General features: G+C 57.6%; 2 protein-coding genes across 3 annotated transcripts in view; both read left to right on the top strand.

Moving 5' to 3' along the window:
* Positions 1 to 4237, top strand: part of HTT (huntingtin) — a 172619-nt gene extending 168382 nt beyond the window's left edge. For both annotated transcript variants that reach the window (XM_053577934.1, XM_053577933.1), the window contains one exon: positions 518 to 4237. In XM_053577934.1, coding sequence (XP_053433909.1) covers positions 518 to 731 — 214 coding nt within the window. In that variant the 3' untranslated portion in view covers positions 732 to 4237. The remainder of the gene's footprint in view (positions 1 to 517) is intronic.
* A 2393-nt stretch (positions 4238 to 6630) lies between these two features.
* MSANTD1 (Myb/SANT DNA binding domain containing 1) lies at positions 6631 to 15998 on the top strand. Its single transcript, XM_053577932.1, has 4 exons — positions 6631 to 6948; positions 9371 to 9635; positions 13450 to 13725; positions 15479 to 15998. The coding sequence occupies exons 1-4, from the start codon at positions 6933 to 6935 to the stop codon at positions 15717 to 15719; spliced, it is 798 nt and encodes a 265-aa protein (XP_053433907.1). The 5' UTR covers positions 6631 to 6932; the 3' UTR covers positions 15720 to 15998.
* Positions 15999 to 16680: the final 682 nt, after the last annotated feature.

Here is a 16680-nt window from a genome sequence, read left to right as displayed (position 1 = left end):
TTTGTCATTGTGCCTCAGTCACCCTCCTGGGGAAAGCCGTAAGTAAAGATCCAGTTCCCACCCCCAAAATGCTGGCTGCCAGGACTTCCCCTTTTGGCAGCCTCCCCAAGCACACCACAGAGCCTCCAAGCAGCACAGTTGTCCTGGTGCTGACAGCGCAGCCCCGCCAAGGGTGCCTGGCAGGGTCTGGACAGGCAGGGCTGCAGCTCTGCTCTGGCTGCCGGAGCAGGCTCACAGGGGTAGCACAAGCCCGGCCAGCGCCACGTGGGAACCAGGCTGGGTAAGTGCTGCCAAGCGAGCACCCTGCCCGTGGGCTCCCATATCCTCAGCCAGCTCTGCCTGCCGGCTTTCAGCAGGCATCCATGGGTGAGGTTGCAGGAGAGCTGCCAGGGCTGTCTGGTGGCTCTTGAGCCTCCCTGGGCCCACTTGTCTGTTGTGTCAGGAGAGGAGCTCCCAGTTAGGAAGGGAGGCTATTTTCTCCTTGCTTTCTGGCCTTCTGCCTTAACTCCCTCACCAGCCTTCCTCACGTCATCAGCAGGATGGGCAAACTGGAGCAGGTGGATGTGAACCTTTTCTGCCTGGTTGCCACAGACTTTTACAGACACCAGATAGAAGAGGAGCTCGACCGCAGAGCCTTCCAGTCTGTGTTTGAGGTGGTTGCAGCTCCAGGAACCCCATACCACCGGCTGCTGACTTGTTTGCAAAATGTCCACAAAGTCACCACCTGCTAAGCGCCAGGGCTGGAGAGGCTGCGAGGTAGAGGTACCTGGTGTCAAAGCCTCCAGGAGCCTGTGCCAAGTGCCCTGCCTCCACTGGGCTGGCGTGGTCAGCACAGGCTTCCGCTCATGCCACAGGTGGCCAGGCAGTGCGCCAGTCCTTGTCTTATGGCAAAAGTGCCCTTGGCGATGAGGTAGCTGGGCAGTGGGTTGAGCCTGAGGCCTCTGACAGAGCAGGAGCCACCGGCTGCCAGCCCTAGGCTGCGGTGGTAGCAGTGCCCGTGTGCCAGGTGCTGGCCTCTTCTAATGCTCACCTTTTGGTTGGAACCAGGTTGCAGCTAACTTTGTGGGATAAAAGTCCTCCTACAGGCTGGCCGCGATTCCCCTCTGCTGTCCTGCAGGCAGAAGGCTCCATCAGCAGGCTTGGGGAGCATTGCCATGCATCTCCGCGGCAGGGGGTGTGGGCCACACCCCGTGTCTGAATGCATGGAAGCTGCAGTCCATGCTGGGCCAGTGGCCTGGAGCATCACACACCCGGCCCCATTCTCCCTGTCTCTGTTTTCTTCTCAGGATATAAAATTTAATTATATCAGTAAAGAGATTAATTTTAATGTAACTCTTTCTATGCCCGTGTAAAGTATGTGAATTGCAAGCCCCGTGCTGCATGCCATAATGTCTGTGGAAGTGGACAGGCCCCTCTGGCCACGGCCCCTCTCGCAGCCACTCGCACAGCCCTGCACATCCCCGTTGAAGCTCCTGCAGCACATGTTCCTGTTCTATGCATGCATTCGCGTGCACCTGAGGGTAGGGAGGTGTTGGTGTTCAGGTGACTGTAGCAGGGTCTTCCTGAGGGCCCCTGTGAGGGAGGACTGGGGTGCCCACCACCACCACCTCGTGTTTCGAGTCATGGCCCCCACCACCCCTCCTCAGGCACAAACTCCACATTCTCCACCCACTAGTAAGGATGGGGCTTCCCTATCTCACAGCTAGGAGCAGCCTCTGTTATGCCCAAAGATGCTGGTGGGTCTGCCCCAGCAGCTAGCTAGCTGGTTTGGGAGTGGTATGCCTGGCCTTGGCAGCCCCAGGGGTCACTAAATTGCATTTTATCCAGCCCCTCTTAGTCAAGAGAGCAAAGCTTGGTGTCTTGGCCACTGTTAGTGCCAGAGCCCAGCAGCCCTGCCCCTTTCCAGCCCACACTACACCCAGGCTTCTGCCTGGTCAGGAAAGTGCAGCTCTATGCCCACTCTGAGGGCAGAATGGCATGGGGAGGGAGGACTGGTCAGCTCAGCCTGGCATCAGCACCATGGCCTGGCAGAGCCACTTCCTGTCCTGTTTCCAGGCCCGAAGTAGTCAAGTCACTAAAATGGAAGTGAGACCTGGACAGCAGGTGGCCCTTGACATGGGAGCTGGATCAGGGAGTCCTGCTTACCATTGGCCTAAGACAGGGCTGGTGTTCTGCTTCCCCAGCCTCTAGAGGCAGCCCTAGGTGGGTTGGTGACTATCATGCTGGTTGGTTCAGTTGTGGCCATTGATGTTTGGGGCATTTAACGTGCTAAATGGAGATAATTTGGGAGCTATTTTCCAAAGTCTGTGTAAGTGCTGCTTTGACAACCCTGAGCTTCCGTCTGTCCCTTCAATTAGAAGGCAGCCAGGATGCAAGGCTGTCTGCTGCTGAGCAGTCGAGGGGAGCCTATGGGCCCTTCCTCAGAGAACCCTCTGCCAGGCCCGTGAGGCTTTCCTGCCAGCCTCCAGCAGAGGCCTCCCACAGCCAGGACCAGCTCACCCTAGTGCTGGGGAACACTGCTGCAGAACAGTAAAAATGGATCCCAGTTTTGAGGAGGACCGTAAGGAAAGCTACTGAATTGTAATGAGAAGAAAGTCACCATTCTCTGTTACTGGTGTGGGACTCCCATTTCTCATCCCAGCTTCTCTGTTGAAAGCCTGCTAGAATATTTGTGGATGGTGGAAAAGTCCTCAGGACTTGTTGCTGCCCCAACCCAAGTTATTGCAGCAGCTCTGAGAGGGGAGTGTCGTAGGGCCAGATGTTCCTGGCTAGTTGTTTACATTTGTAAGAAGTAACACTGTGAATGTAAAATTTGGAGTCATTCCCTGTAGAGTTCATATTGCTGGCTCAGCACAGAGTTTAACTGGCCACCTTTGTTCACGATGTGACCTCAGTAGTCAGTGTTCAGCAGATGCCTGTGTGCGCCAGAGGAGCGTGAGTTTCTGAGCAACATGACTCTGCTCCTGCATAAGTATTCACACGTGTGCATACCCACATACCTGTAATTCATATCCACACACACACACATCTCAAGACAAATATGCAAGGCCTCTACGAATGCCCATGTCGGCTTTTCTTTGAGGTTGCCTTTTCTAGACCTGCCGCGTGAAGTCAGATGCAGGCCTCACGACTAAGAATGGGACTCACTGAAAGTAGGGTTGTTCATTGCTCGTTGAAATCCCTCTGGAGAAAGCAGTCTACCTTAGCACCCCTCTGCAGGAGGGATTAAGCCCTGATCAAGTTCCAAGAAATCCATGACAAGTACCAATCATATTGCCAATCCAAACTGTTGAAAAGGTCATTAATTTGGTTGTTAAGATTTTTTGAGGCGATTTTGGGGGTTGTTTTTATTTTCCTGTTGGTACTATCAAGAAAGATTTTAATGAAACCAGGGTAGAATTGTTTGGCAGTGCACTTAAGCAAACACGCCTCCCTTCCCCTGCTGGTCCGGGTCAGTGTACATGAGGGACGTTTCCAACTGCCAAGTGCCCTTTATTACTATTCTCTCTCATTTTTGCCAGCACATGTATCCTTTCAGGAGGAAAGCGTGAAGCGGAAACACCTAAGACCCAGAGCATAGCATCAGAGAAGCCCTATGCCCTAAAGGACGCCCTTGGCCACCCTCCCTGACCGCTCATTTCAGAGTGGAATAAGCAGCTTCTCATGGAGCTGGCCCAGGCCCTGCCGCCACCCATTCAGCTCGGGGGCACAGCCCTAAACACAGCAATAACTGCTTCAGGGGCTAGGCTGAACTTGAATCTGTGTGTTTAGGGGTGTGAAATTAGCCTCCTCATGCCACTTGTGAGCAGCCTCCCTAGTGAATGTCCTCACTCGGCACCCTCTGTGGTGGCTGCGGGCCAGAGTGGACTTGGAGTTGTTCTCTGGTGCGGCTGGGTATGGGACCAAGGAGAAGGAAGACGTGGAGAGGAACAGGCTCAGTGGAGAGCTGGGGATGGCTGGGGCAGGGAGGAGCCACTCGCTTGCTGGAGCCTGGCACTGCTGGGAAAGAGGGACCCGCTCAGAGACCTGTGTTACAGCTGAAGGCCATGTGGGAGCCAGTAGGGCTGTGATGGGCAAGCCCCGGAGCCCTGCTCAGACCCAGCCATTGGCTTCCAACAGGAAAGGGAAGGACTGACATGAGATGTATATTTAAATTTTTTTAACTGCTGCAAATATTGTACATCCAAATTTAAGGAAAAAAATTAAACTATGAATTGCTGCTATACAAAACTTGCTTTGTTTATTGAGACCTAGACCCTGTTGAGCTGGTACTTGAGACAGTCTCCTGAGCGCTCCTCTGAAGGGCACGCGTTGTCCCACCAGCGGACGTCTGGCACCATTCGGGTCTCGCCAAGCCGCTGCAGGCAGGTACACGGCCTGCGTCTGGAGCCAGCCTGCCTGGCTGGGAGCTTCCCAAAAGGGCAGCACAAACCACAACACAGTGGTCTCCTGCCCTTCAGACACGGACTGCCAAAGCTTTCCTGGTTCAGCAATGGTTATAAGCTAATTATATGGAAACCTCAGGTTTTGAGCCCTTACTTTCTGCTTCCACATTTGGCCCAAAGGCAGGGGGTGGTAATTCCTACACAAGGACTAGAGCTGTATTCCCACATGGGGCATGAGCTGGTTTTTGAGTCTCCTCAGGGGCCTACCAACCCCTTCCACCCCCTTGGCCACCGGCACCTGCCACTCCTAAGGCTGTGACTATTTCCCACCTGTGCTCTGGCCTGGGCTGCTGCTGTCTGCAGAGCCTGGCTCTGTCCATGTTGGCTTGTAAGTTCTTCCTTATCTGAAATGCCATGTTCTCTAGGAAGTCCATTTAGCTCAACGGGGTACTCTACGCTCTGGGGGTGCCTCTCCCAGTGGCCTTGGTGCTCAGTGTTATAGTAATCTTAGGGTATAGATATTTTATCCACCAACCTACAGAAACAAAAACCCCAGACTGGATTTCTCTGTGCAGGGTATTTAGTAAATGTTTGCTGTAGTCCCATCTGGTTCCAGCTAATTGGTGGGAGTCTCCTGCCATTCCTCAGTGGAGCAGGCTCTGCGGTTGGTGCCAGGAGAGATGGGCCAGTCTGCATGTGGGGCCTTCTGAGATTCAGTGGCGGCTTGTGCCACCAAGTCTCCTAAGGAACAGGGTCCTCTTTGGACAGGGATAGTGAGTACTTGGTCAGACGGACCTGGTGACAGGCCCAGCCAGAGCAGAGCACGCCTTCCCTTCTCCCCCAATGGCTGGGAGCAGAATCTGTCTTTGCATCAGTGATTCGCCCTTCAGAGCTGCCCAAGTTCTGTTCTCTTCAAGGAAATGGAGTGCCTCCTTCCTCCCTGGGCCAGGTGTGGACAGCAAATCCTTGGCACACCTGGCATGGCTGATCCTTCCAGGAAGATGCAGTAGAGGAAGTGGCCCCCCCCTCGTGTGTGGCTTGTCTGTGGCAAGTCTCCACCGTTGCCCTGCCGCCCCATGGCAGAGGACCAGAGCCCAGCAGACCGGCCTCCCGTCACCAGAGCAGGTGCCCTGCATCCCTGCGTCACTGGGGGTTGTGCTCTGTGTTTTTGGTGGCATTTGTTTTTAGCTGTAACCAGCTTTGTTCCAATAAGGATTTTGCAGTAGCTTCCCAAGCATGGTGTGTGGTGCTTGCTAACACTCTCCGTCAGATGCAGGAAGCAGCCAGGGCGAGGTGGGTACCAGGTAGCCACGGCTGGGCTGCAGGTTTCTTGGGAGCCATCCCAAGAGGGACTGAGGTGGAGGCCTGTTCCCAGGGGTGGGTGTGTCCCCAGGACAGCCTGGCGGCAGGGCCCACCGTGGGCATTGTCTCAGAATCACAAGTGCAGAGGTGGACCCAATTCTGTGGGTCCCAATTCTGTGGGTCACCAGAACGCCATCCGTAAGTTCCAAGCAGCCTGGCTCCCAGTCTGGGCAATAGTATGTCCCCACACAGATGGCCCTCTCCATTGTGGGGGTGTCCTCTGGGGCCTTGGGGTTCTGCGGCCCTGCAGGTGGGGGCAGGGCTTTTACCATCCCACACAGAGGGTGGGAAGAGGCCTTGAGCCAGGCCCTCACTCCAGTGGGCCCTGGGGAGCCGCCGAATCAGGTTAGGGCTGCCCACTGAGGCAAAGGGCTGAGAGGGAAGGGGCTGCATAGTGCCTGACACAGGAGGTAGGTGGCAACGCCCAGCCACAGGGGGCCCACACCCTGCTGACCCTGCTGCAGCTGGCTCCAGCACTGCCTGCACCCCTCCTCACAGTCCCCACTGGTTTTAGGGAAGTCCTTCTGGTTGTCAGGCCCCTCTGCCTGGGCCCTGCAGCCTCCTAGCTGGAGCTGCATCCGTACCCCCCACTCCCTGCATACCTGCCTTGGCCCACACCCCAAGTTCTTCCACCACGAAACCCGGGGGTTACCACTGAGCCTGCTGTGAGTGCCCAGCTCCACTCAGTTTCCAGGGAGGGGGCCCTGCAGCCTGCTGTGGGTGCCCGGCTCCACTCAGTTTCCAGGGAGGGGGCCCTGCAGCCTGCTGTGGGTGCCTGGCTCCACTCAGTTTCCAGGGAGGGGGGCCTGTAGCCTGCTGTGGGTGCCCGGCTCCACTCAGTTTCCAGGGAGGGGGTCCTGCAGCCTGTTGTGGGTGTCCGGCTCCACTCAGTTTCCAGGGAGGGGGCCCTGCCACCCTGACCCAGGGTTAGTCCTGGTGTCCTGCCAGCCTGTCAGCTGAGTGGAATGGAAGTATCCACTTGGGCCACCTTTATTATGTGGAGGGGACACAAGACCTAGAGAACATAGGCTTTACTGGTCACACAAAGCCAGGCTGGACCCTGGCCATGCCCCTGGCCTCCCAGTGGCTGCTGCTGAGGACTTACCTTCTCCCTGCAGGTGCTGCTGGGCCCCACCCTGGGCCTCCACCTCCTGATACCACAGTGACTGGGGGTCCCAGCAGGCCATGCAGCTATGCCAAGGTATGGAGCCCCCCCACAAAGGGCAGGCCTGGGGCTCCCCTGGTGGTGCAGCTGGGTGCTGGCCCTGCCCTCTGCCTACCTACCTAGTTCTTTTTTGTCCTGGGAGGCCCAGAGTGAGTGAAAGGCTTTAGCTCCCAGTTTGGGGGTTTCCAAGGCATGCCAGGCTGAGAAGGTTAGACTCGAGCCATTAGCCCACTGTTCAGAAACCCCTGCATGGTGGGCTCTGCCTCTCAGTGACCCTGACGCTCAGTCAGATGGGGGTAGATGTGCCTTGTTCAGGGCCATGTGGCTATAGGGACCTGAACACAGCAGTGATGCCCACTGACCAGCAGAACCCCCTCCAGCCCACATGGCAGGCCAGGCCTTGCTCTTTCCCTAGGCTCCCAGGCAGTTTATCTAGGGTTGGCAGATAGCATTCCTGTGACTTCCCAAGGGTCTGGGAGAGGCTGTCCTGCTGTTCCCCAGTGACAATGAGGAAACAGGCTGTGCGGATGGATGTGACTCAGTTCACAAGCTGCACTCTGCCTGCTGTTCCAGCAAAGCCCTCGCCTATGCCTGTGTACCAGGAGCCATGGCTGGGGGAAAGGCACTAGGAGGGGTCCCTAATGTCACTTATGAGGGCCAAACCCTGTGCTTGAGAAGTGGGGGGCTTCTGGTCACTCATTCATTCTGCAAATACACTGAGAGCTCTCTGAGTGTCTATGCTGGACACTAGGGAGCAGCAGTGAGCCACAGTCCAGCCAGGGGGACAAAGGAATGACCTGGCAGTGAGTGGGGAAGATCTGGGACCCCCTCCCATGCCTCAGCCTCAGGCAGGAGGGACGGTGTCTCCTGAGGCCTAGAGAGGAGAGGACTCAGCCTAGAGTTGATGGCACAGCCAGGCCATGACCAAGGGACCTGGGGAAGAGGGGTCCCTTCCCCCGTTGGGTTCCCAGCAGACCTTGGGGGCTGGCCTCCTGGCATCATCCCCAGTCTGACTACAGGGCCCAGGGAGCCCCAGGCCAGCCCTCCCTAGGCCATGCACTCATCATGGGCTGTGCACCCAGGGAGGCCCTGCCCTGCTCTTTCTTCCCTGAGAGCCTCAGCCCATTGGGCCTTTGTCCTCCTCCTGTAGGTCACACTTGGTGCTCTTCTCAGAGTTTATGGGGCTGTGGGCCGAGGCTCAGAGACACCTTCCCCCTGCAGGCCCTGCCCCCCTATCCTGGGGCAGCTCAGACCTGAGGCTCCTGTGTTTGGTCAGGCCCAAGGAGGTTAGGCAGGCCCAGAGCCTGGGCACTGGTGGGCCAGGCAGGACCACTGACTCACAGACGCCAGGTTCAGGCTGGGCAGTGTGTCCAGCATGGCCCATCCAGCACAGATGACTTGGGCCCTGTGGAATCTTACTTGATTTTTAGATTTTTAATTTTGGGTACCACTATCCTTAGGCAGCACTTTCTCCCTGTAGGGTCCTCAGCTCTCGCCAGGCTGGGGTTCCCTGACATTCTGTCCCAAAGCCCCGCAGAGGCAGAGGTCCTCCCCGTCCTGGCCCTTGACCCCCCTTTCTGCCCTGCCACCCGTGCATATCATGTGTGTCTGACGCCATCGGCTCTGCACTGGCTCCAGCCTGTGCCCTGCACGCTGCCCTTGCCAGCTGGTGCTTCCAGGAAGTACCTTCTACCTGCCCCTGGTTTACCAGGCCAACTTCTCCTTGTCTCTTGAACAGACGTGCCTTTGCCTGCTGGACAGGTGCTAGAGATCTGTGTCCCTCTCCCCTTCGTGCACCACCGGGCAGGGCTCCCAGTGTCCACGCATTGCCCAGGGCGTCTAGGGCAAAAGAACATGAGAAGAAAGAGCCAGCAGGACCATGGGACCCTGAGACCCCACAACCCCAGGGCCAGCCTCAGTGAAGCCCGGCAGGAGCCTTCTGAGGGAGGAAGGGAGTCACACAGCCAGGGAACCCTGCTAGTGCCAGCGACCACCTTGCCCAGGCCTCCTCCCCACCTCCCTGTTCCCATCACTGTCCCTCTTCCCCATCCCCCTTTGCTCCTTTCTCCTCATCCACCTCCCGCACCTCCTGGATTGGCCTGTAAGGCCTGGTCAGGTGGAGGTGGGGGCAACACCTAGAATCCACCGGGCTGCCAGGTTTGGACCGGTCCACTCACTGCAATATTGATGGCCCGTCAGTGCAGCCCTGATTCCTGGGCTTTCAGTTAAAAGGTTTCTGTTGTTGTAGCTTATGCAGTTGCTCTGTTGCTATGGAAACGTGACATCAAAATGACGTTTTCCCGTTTAAAAGCTTTTAACTAAATTCCTGCCTGTCAGATCTAGGCCCCATTTTGAGCGTGGAGCTGCCTTCGAGCGAGCCAGCGAGCCCGTGCGCCCCCTGCCCATGGTCCGCGGGGCCAGCCCGAGGCCTCGCCTGAGCGCGATCTCTCACCCCCAGGCACCCCCAGCATGGCAGCTGCCGAGATGCCCGGCTACCTGGTGTCCCCTCAGACGGAGAAGCATCGGAGGGCCCGCAACTGGACGGATGCTGAGATGCGCGGCCTCATGCTCGTCTGGGAGGAGTTCTTTGATGAGCTCAAGCAAACCAAGCGGAACGCCAAAGTGTACGAGAAGATGGCCAGCAAGCTTTTCGAGATGACGGGTGAGCGCAGGCTGGGCGAGGAGATCAAGATCAAGATCACCAACATGACCTTCCAGTACAGGTGGGCGGGGCCTGGCGCTGAAGCATGTGGGAGGGCGCATGGGTCCCAGGGCGGTGGCCAACATGTCCGGCTCCCTTGCCCTTGTGTGGACAGAGTCCCACAGGCTGAGACCATGTGCAGCCTTCTCTGGGGGTGGGGAGTGGTGGGAGACCCAGGCCCGGCCTAGGAGGACGGGAAGGTGTTTAGAGCAGAAGGTGGCAGACTGGGCTGATAGCGATTCTTTGGGCCCGGGGCTGCTTATGAGGCTCAAGGCCCGGACAGCTGCAAGAGTGCAAGGCCTGGGGCGGCGCCTGGGGCTCAGTCCGTAAGGCGCCGGCCCCATATACCGAGGGTGGCGGGTTCAAACCCGGCCCTGGCTGAACTGCAACCAAAAAAAAAAAAAAAAAATAGCTGGGCGTTGTGGCGGGCGCCTGTAGTCCCAGCTACTTGGGAGGCTGAAGCAAGAGAATCGCTTAAGCCCAGGAGTTGGAGGTTGCTGTGAGCTGTGTGATGCCATGGCACTCTACTGAGGGCCATAAACTGAGACTCTGTCTCTACAAAAAAAAAAAAAAAAAGAGTGCAAGGCCTGGACACTGCCCCAAGACACCTCAGAGAGGTGCACCCCTTGACCTGCACAACTCCCAGACGGGAGACTGCCACTGCCCTCCCTGCCATCAAGCCCCACACTCAGTAGGAGCGTTGGGTCCTGCTATACAGGTGGGAAACTGAGACCAGAGGCAAGAAGGAGACTTGGCTCCCAGGCCTGCCTGGTCCTCATGTTCTGTGACTTCCAACATCAGCTGAGCCCTGCTGAGAACCCCTGTCGGGCTAGCCTCAGGGTCAGGGAAAGGGGCATTTAGGGCTGATGTTTGCCACTGCACTTGAGCCTGGGCAATGGAGTAAGACCTGTCTAAAAAACATACCGGAGGGAACAGTGTCCAGATGGAGGTGGAGGCTTGCTTGTGGGAGGAAGAGGTGGAGCCTGACCTTGGCCCCAGGGACTCCTAGGCTGGGCATCTTGTGGCCCGTCAGTATCCTGGGTTGCCCGCCCTGCCTTGCAGCCCGAGAGAAACGCCTGCAGGTCTGGGGCTGTTCTGGCTTCCAGGAGGGAGCAGGTGGAGCCCTGGCCCATCTGGACAGAGACACAGGTGGGCCTGGGTCATGGTGTGGCAAAGGTTTCAGGTGGGGAGGGGCTTGCGTGGAGTGAGGGTGGCAGCAGGAGCTGGGAGCTCAGGTGCCTGGTCCCCTCAGGCGGGGAGAATGAGGGAGGCTGGTGCAGATGGCCCTACAGGTTTGCCTGTGAGATCCTGAGTCATGCATTGTGGTAGAGGACCCCACTCTCCTAATAGGAGAGATGGCCTCCAGCAAAGTGGGAGCCCCAGCCCCCACGTCTCTGGTCCCCCAGGCTCAAGCAGGGACCTGGACAGCCCACAGGCCATGGAGGCTTTGCTTTGGGATACGGTGATTTGACTTTCTGTGATACTTGAAGGAGCGGGTCCAGAGCCTGGCCTACCCAATGGCCTGTTTCTGCATTTTGACCCCCCCAGCCTTGTCCCTGTCAGGCTTGGAGCCAGTACCGAGGCAGCTGCTTGGGGTCTGCTGCCATCATCGTTGCTTAGTGTAATGATGATAAATTTGAGCCACCAGCTCTTGGCCCTAAGGGTGAGAGTGAGTCTGGGTATCTGCAGAAGCACAGGTGGTGACAAACGTCTGCCTGTGGCCCCTGCGGCCCCCATGGCCTTCCCAGCTCCCACTCAAGCACCTGGAGCACCAAGGAAGGGGTTCAGAGGGTGGTGGGAAGCAGCAATGGCCATCTACCTCTGACTCAGGAATTCATGGGCAACAGCCCCCTAGCCGGCCCTGGTTGGCATCTGTCTGGGTTATTCATTATTTATCCTAAAAGCCTCCTCCAGAGTCTCCAGGGAGGGATTCTGTCTCCATTCCTGGAGGCCCAGGAGTCAAGGGTGCAGCAGAGGGGGGCCTCCACTGCAGGCACCGCAGCCTGGCCGAGGTGAGGGCTGCACACCATGGCTCCTCACAGCTGCCATTATCAGCCTGTTCACCAAGGGGGAAACTGAGGCCCATACAGGGAAAGGATCTTGCCCAAGGCCACATAAAACTAGTCTGACTGGGTGACTAGTTTTTATCTATGCCCCCAGCACCCACACTGCAGAGGCTTTTCTTGTTTTTTCACAAGAGCTCTTTATATATCAAGGCTACAGGCTAAGGGTGTCCAAGTGGGTAACTGGGTTCCATGAAGCCTGGTTAGAGCTCTTTATATATCAAGGCTGACAGGTTAAGGGTGTCCAAGTGGGTAGCTGGGTTACTTGAAGCCTGGTTTGACTTTAATTTGGGAGCCTCCTGTGTTAGGGACAGGCTTTTGCTGATTTGTCGCAGGAGTGGGCTGGCTTGACTGGGGTGGAGAGAGTGCAGGGAAGGGGCCTTTAAGGGAGGTGGAGGCTGGGATGTGCATCTGGCGCTGTCCCCACCCTCTGTGCCTCTGTCTGAGAGGCTCTGGTCAACAGCTCTGGTCAAGGGGCCACATGGAGGAGGTCTCTGCCTTATCAGGCCTAGTGTGTCCTGAGGCCCAGAGCTTCCCTCACACTCCCAGCAGTGTTCCCAGGATGTGGGGAGGCCTTGAAGCTGCAGAGAACCCCCAGGCTAAGGCCTCAGTACCAGGCCCAACCCTCAGAGCTGGATCTCTCCTGCCTCCTGCATGGCACTACCTGCCTGGGTGTGGCTGCTGGTCACTGGGAACTGGGAATGTGCTGGGAGCCTGAATGAGTCACCCTACAAACAGGCATAGCCAGACAGTGAGAAGGGGCTACTGCTTGGGGTGGCAAGAAGCAGCCGCAGCTGCCAGGTGCTGTCTTTGCGGCCCCAACTCCCAGAGGATGGAAGCACCAGGGCAGGCCCAGGGATATGCCCACCCTCTCTAGGAAGCAGGACCTGTCTGTGAGGAGACCTGGGAGGAGCTCGGGCCCACTGTGGGCAGAGCTACACTGCGTGGATGCTTGGCCCGGGGCCTGGTGGTGTGATGTCCGGCAGTGTGAGAAGGGGCCCATCTGGCCCGGCCTCAATGCCTCTGGCAGGCTGTGGGTTCTTGTGCTGGACCCAGGCTCCTGTCCGGGCTAACAGGAGTGACGGCAACAGTGCAGGGTTAGAGTCCTTCTAGGTTCAGGCAAGAATGACATTTGGGGCCCAGCTTGCTATTTTAGTGAATCCTCCCAACAGCTGTGAGAGGGGCTTACTTTAATCATTGTCTTTTACTGACATGAAAATAGAGGCTCAGAGAGGTTAAGGAACCCGCCCAAGGTCATACAGCAAAGTGGTGGAGGTGAAATGCAGACTCGGAGCTGTGGACACTGATCCGTGTTCTCCCACACTCCCTCTTCCTGAGGTGCTCTCTAGAAACAGTTATTATATTGCACTATCTCGTTGACTATATTTGTATATCTTATCACAATGCCTTAATATTGCTGGTTAACCTATTTTAAAAGCAATATGTGCTCATTGCAGACAGTTTAGAAATTATAGAAAAAGAGAAAACAACAGAACTCAGCCTAAGGTCCCAGCACTTACAAACAATCCTCATTAATATTTGGGGCATGTGCAGATCCTAAAGCTTAATTTCTTTCTAAGTCCCACATCATCCTGACCCTGGAGCCTGGTCAGTTTTCCTGGGGAGGCCCATGTGGCCCAGAGTGGCTCCTGCCCACGCCATGTGGCTCTCCCTGGGGTCCCAGAGCCCTGTGTGCCCCTCTGCTGTGGCCGGGCGGGCCAGGCCAGGGCCAGCTCTGCTTCTCACCCATGGCTCTTGTGTCTCTCGTTTCAGGAAATTAAAATGCATGACAGATAGCGAGTCTGTTCCTCCTGACTGGCCCTATTACCTAGCCATTGATAGGATTCTGGCCAAGGTCCCTGAGTCCTGTGATGGCAAACTGCCGGATGGCCAGCAGCCGGGCCCCTCCACGTCCCAGACCGAGGCGTCCCTGTCGCCGCCCGCTAAGTCCACCCCTCTGTACTTCCCGTATAACCAGTGCTCCTACGAAGGCCGCTTTGAGGACGATCGCTCCGACAGCTCCTCCAGCTTCCTGTCCCTTAAGTTCAGGTAGTGTGCATCACTCTTCCTGCTCCCGACCCCGGGGACTTGCCTTTCCCCACCCCCGATGGGGGTCCAGAGAAAGTGACCAGGAATGGCTAGAGGAAGCAGCTGCAGAGGCCGAGGTGGTATGCAGGTGCCTCTAAGGACAGGCCAGCCCCAGCCCAGCGAGGGCTGGAGTGTCCACAGACAGACCAGGTTTGTCTCCAACTCCATCACTTCTTAGCTGCGTGGAAAGTTCCTTGACCTCTCTGGCCTCAGTCTCTTTCCGATAAAGTGGGATCTGAGAGGGTGGGTGGGAACATCACAGGGAAGAAGGCCCCCACAGAGGGCATCCATATCTCTGGACCCAAAGGAGTGCCACTCCTCCCTGCCCCTACATGCACTGCTGGCCCCCAGCACTGGGGAGGGTGTTGGGCTGAGCCTCTAGAGGCCCTCATCGCCTTTGCAGGGGGCGTGTCCCGTTTGCTCTGCTAGCCATCCCACACTTTACATCAGGCCTTCATACATTGGCCATGACTGTGCCAGCAAGATGCTCACAGAACAGCTGGGACCCAGGCCACGTGCCGTGCAGGAGAGACACCTGGGTTGGGGGCCAGGGAGCTTAAAGAAGGTGCTTTGGAGGAGGGAACTTTTGGGTGGGCTTTGAAGGTAAAAGTTGGCTAGTTGGAGAACAGAACAGGAAGAATGTGGAATTGAGTCACAGCTTCTCTCCTGTCCCAGTGTTCAAGTCTGTCCAATTGTGGGGGGGGTCATGAAGGCATCTTTGAGGAGGGTCCCTCCAAGCTGTCATCCACCACACCAGGGGCTGCTGCTTGAGTCACCCGGTCCCCCTTCCTGGAGTGGATTTCTCATAAAGACCCCAGACAGAGTACTTTTGCTGAAAGGCAAGGCCCAGTTAGCAGTGAGGCCTGAGGGTCATGGCCAGATGTTTTGTGGTCTGAGCCCTATTCCCAGACTGTACTCCCCCAGGCATTGCAGTGTTGGGACCAGGGGACCACAGCCCTGCTCGAACCCAAAGCTGCGGTCTCGCACCCCTGAGGTTGGCTGGTCACCTGCTGTGTTCAGAGCACAGAGTATGGGCTGGGGTAGGCAGGCACCAAAGTGGCAGCTCCCTGCCCTTCAGTGGGGGCTGGTTAGACTGGGGATGGCCACCACCTGACAGTAGAGTTCCCCAGGGATAGTGCAGGGTTGGGCTGGCTCCAGGGCCCGGGAAGAAGCCCAGGCCTCCTCCAGGCCCCACACCTCCAGGTGCCTGTCCTGCCTCCCCACCCCGAAGTGTGCTGACCCATCTCTAGGCTGCGGGGAAGTAAAGGGGCTGGAGTCCCAGGCCTTCCCTTCTGGGACCTCAGTTTCTCCAGCTGCCTTAGGCTGGCTGGGCCTGGTGGCCTCTGGCTTCTGGGCAGGGGCCCTATGAGCATAGACTACCCAGCCCTCACTCTTCCCTGGAGGTGGCCCCTCAATCGCCCAGCTCGGGGGTCTGGGCATGCTTCCATGGCAGGGTGTGCCCTCTGTAGCCCAGAACATCTGCCCTCTCCAGACCACGGGTGGAGGTCATCCTTGAGCCTGGCCTGTTACTCTCTCACTGCCATGGGCAAGTGGGCTCTGGTGCTCCTCCACACGTGGACAATGCGACCCAGAGTGCATGACCTGCCTCCGGGGGCCTCAGCTTCCCCTTTGCCCCATGAGGTGGGGGGGCATGAGGTGGGGCCCCACTGCCTAGCTCTGTGGCCAGCACATCCACAGCGCACTGTCCTTCCAGGTCAGAGGAGCGGCCCGTGAAGAAGCGCAAGGTGCAGAGTGGCCACCTTCACAAGAAGAAGCTGCGTCTGCTGGAGGCCATGCTGGAGGAGCAGCGGCGTCTGAGCCGCGCAGTGGAGGAGGCCTGCCGCGAGGTGCGCCGCGCGCTGGACCAGCAGCACGTGCTGCAGCTGCAGGGCCTGCAGCTCCAGGAGCGTATGATGAGCCTGCTCGAGAGGGTGATTGCCAAGTCAGGTGTGTAGGCCTGCAGGGCGGCGGCTGGGGCTGCTGCAGCCCATCCTCCAGGGCAGGGCCTGGAAAGAGGGGACGCCCTCCACCTGGCCTTCGGTGGGCTGCTCCCGGCCAGACATTCCTTCAAGGGGCCTAGTGGGGAGCCCCCAGGCCCTGGACCAGGAGACCTAAGTCTCTGGCCTTCAAGTCCTTCCTCAGACACAAGCCCTGGCCTCCAGGGTACTCCTGGCAGGATGTCCTCGAATCTGCCTCAAGCAAGGCCACCATCAGTGATACTTGAAACGCCTTTTGATATTAAATGTGTACTTTTCTCATTATTGCCTGGAAGCAGGGTTTGCTTTCGCTGGGTAGGGTGGGGGGACACCGGTTGATGTACCCCAAAAACGAGGCTCGTGGAAGAGGGCCGAGTGGCATGGTGCCATGGGAGGCTCTCTCCTGAGGGGATGCGGTGTCTTCCTTCCCCAGGGCTTCTGCGTCTGCCCTAAAATAACCTCTCACATCCCCGGCAAACCCCAGACACTTCAGCACCCTTGTTACTCACCTGCATCTGGAACCTCAGGTATTTCCGCTGCCTCCTTAGTGACAACACCAATCAAAGTGCTAATCCTGCTCAGGCACTGCCCTGTTTAACTTCCCAGACTCTGCGATTCCTGGTAAATGAGAGAAAGGCCCTGGCTTCAGGGAGCATCTGCTCCCGTGCAGGGAAGACAAGCCAGTTAGTGGAAAATAACTACAGATGGTGATAAGTGCCGGAAGGAATGGGTCAGCCTTAGAACCGCCAGGGCAAGGCCTAGAGGAGGAGGCTGCCAGAGCAAGCCCAAGGGCAGCAAGGAGGGCCTGCCACCAGCAGCCCAGCCACGGAAGGCTGTGCAGAGCCCAGCAAGGAGCTGTGGTTGTTGCCCGGCATGTTGGGAACGTTTCAACCGCTACAGCTCTGGTCTGACATCCACAGGGCAGAGCTGCTGCGGGAGG

The sequence above is a fragment of the Nycticebus coucang genome, chromosome 23 (assembly GCF_027406575.1).
Source record: "Nycticebus coucang isolate mNycCou1 chromosome 23, mNycCou1.pri, whole genome shotgun sequence".
NCBI lineage: Eukaryota > Metazoa > Chordata > Mammalia > Primates > Lorisidae > Nycticebus > Nycticebus coucang.
The sequence above is the reverse complement of the archived record's forward strand: the minus strand, read 5'-3'. Positions and strand labels throughout refer to the sequence as shown.

Excerpts from the sequence above, each read along its gene's own strand:
- MSANTD1 (XM_053577932.1), top strand. Across the intron at positions 9,636-13,449 it reads AACATGACCTTCCAGTACAG|GAAATTAAAATGCATGACAG; the intron begins GTGGGCGGGGCC and ends CTCTCGTTTCAG. Across the intron at positions 13,726-15,478 it reads TTCCTGTCCCTTAAGTTCAG|GTCAGAGGAGCGGCCCGTGA; the intron begins GTAGTGTGCATC and ends CTGTCCTTCCAG.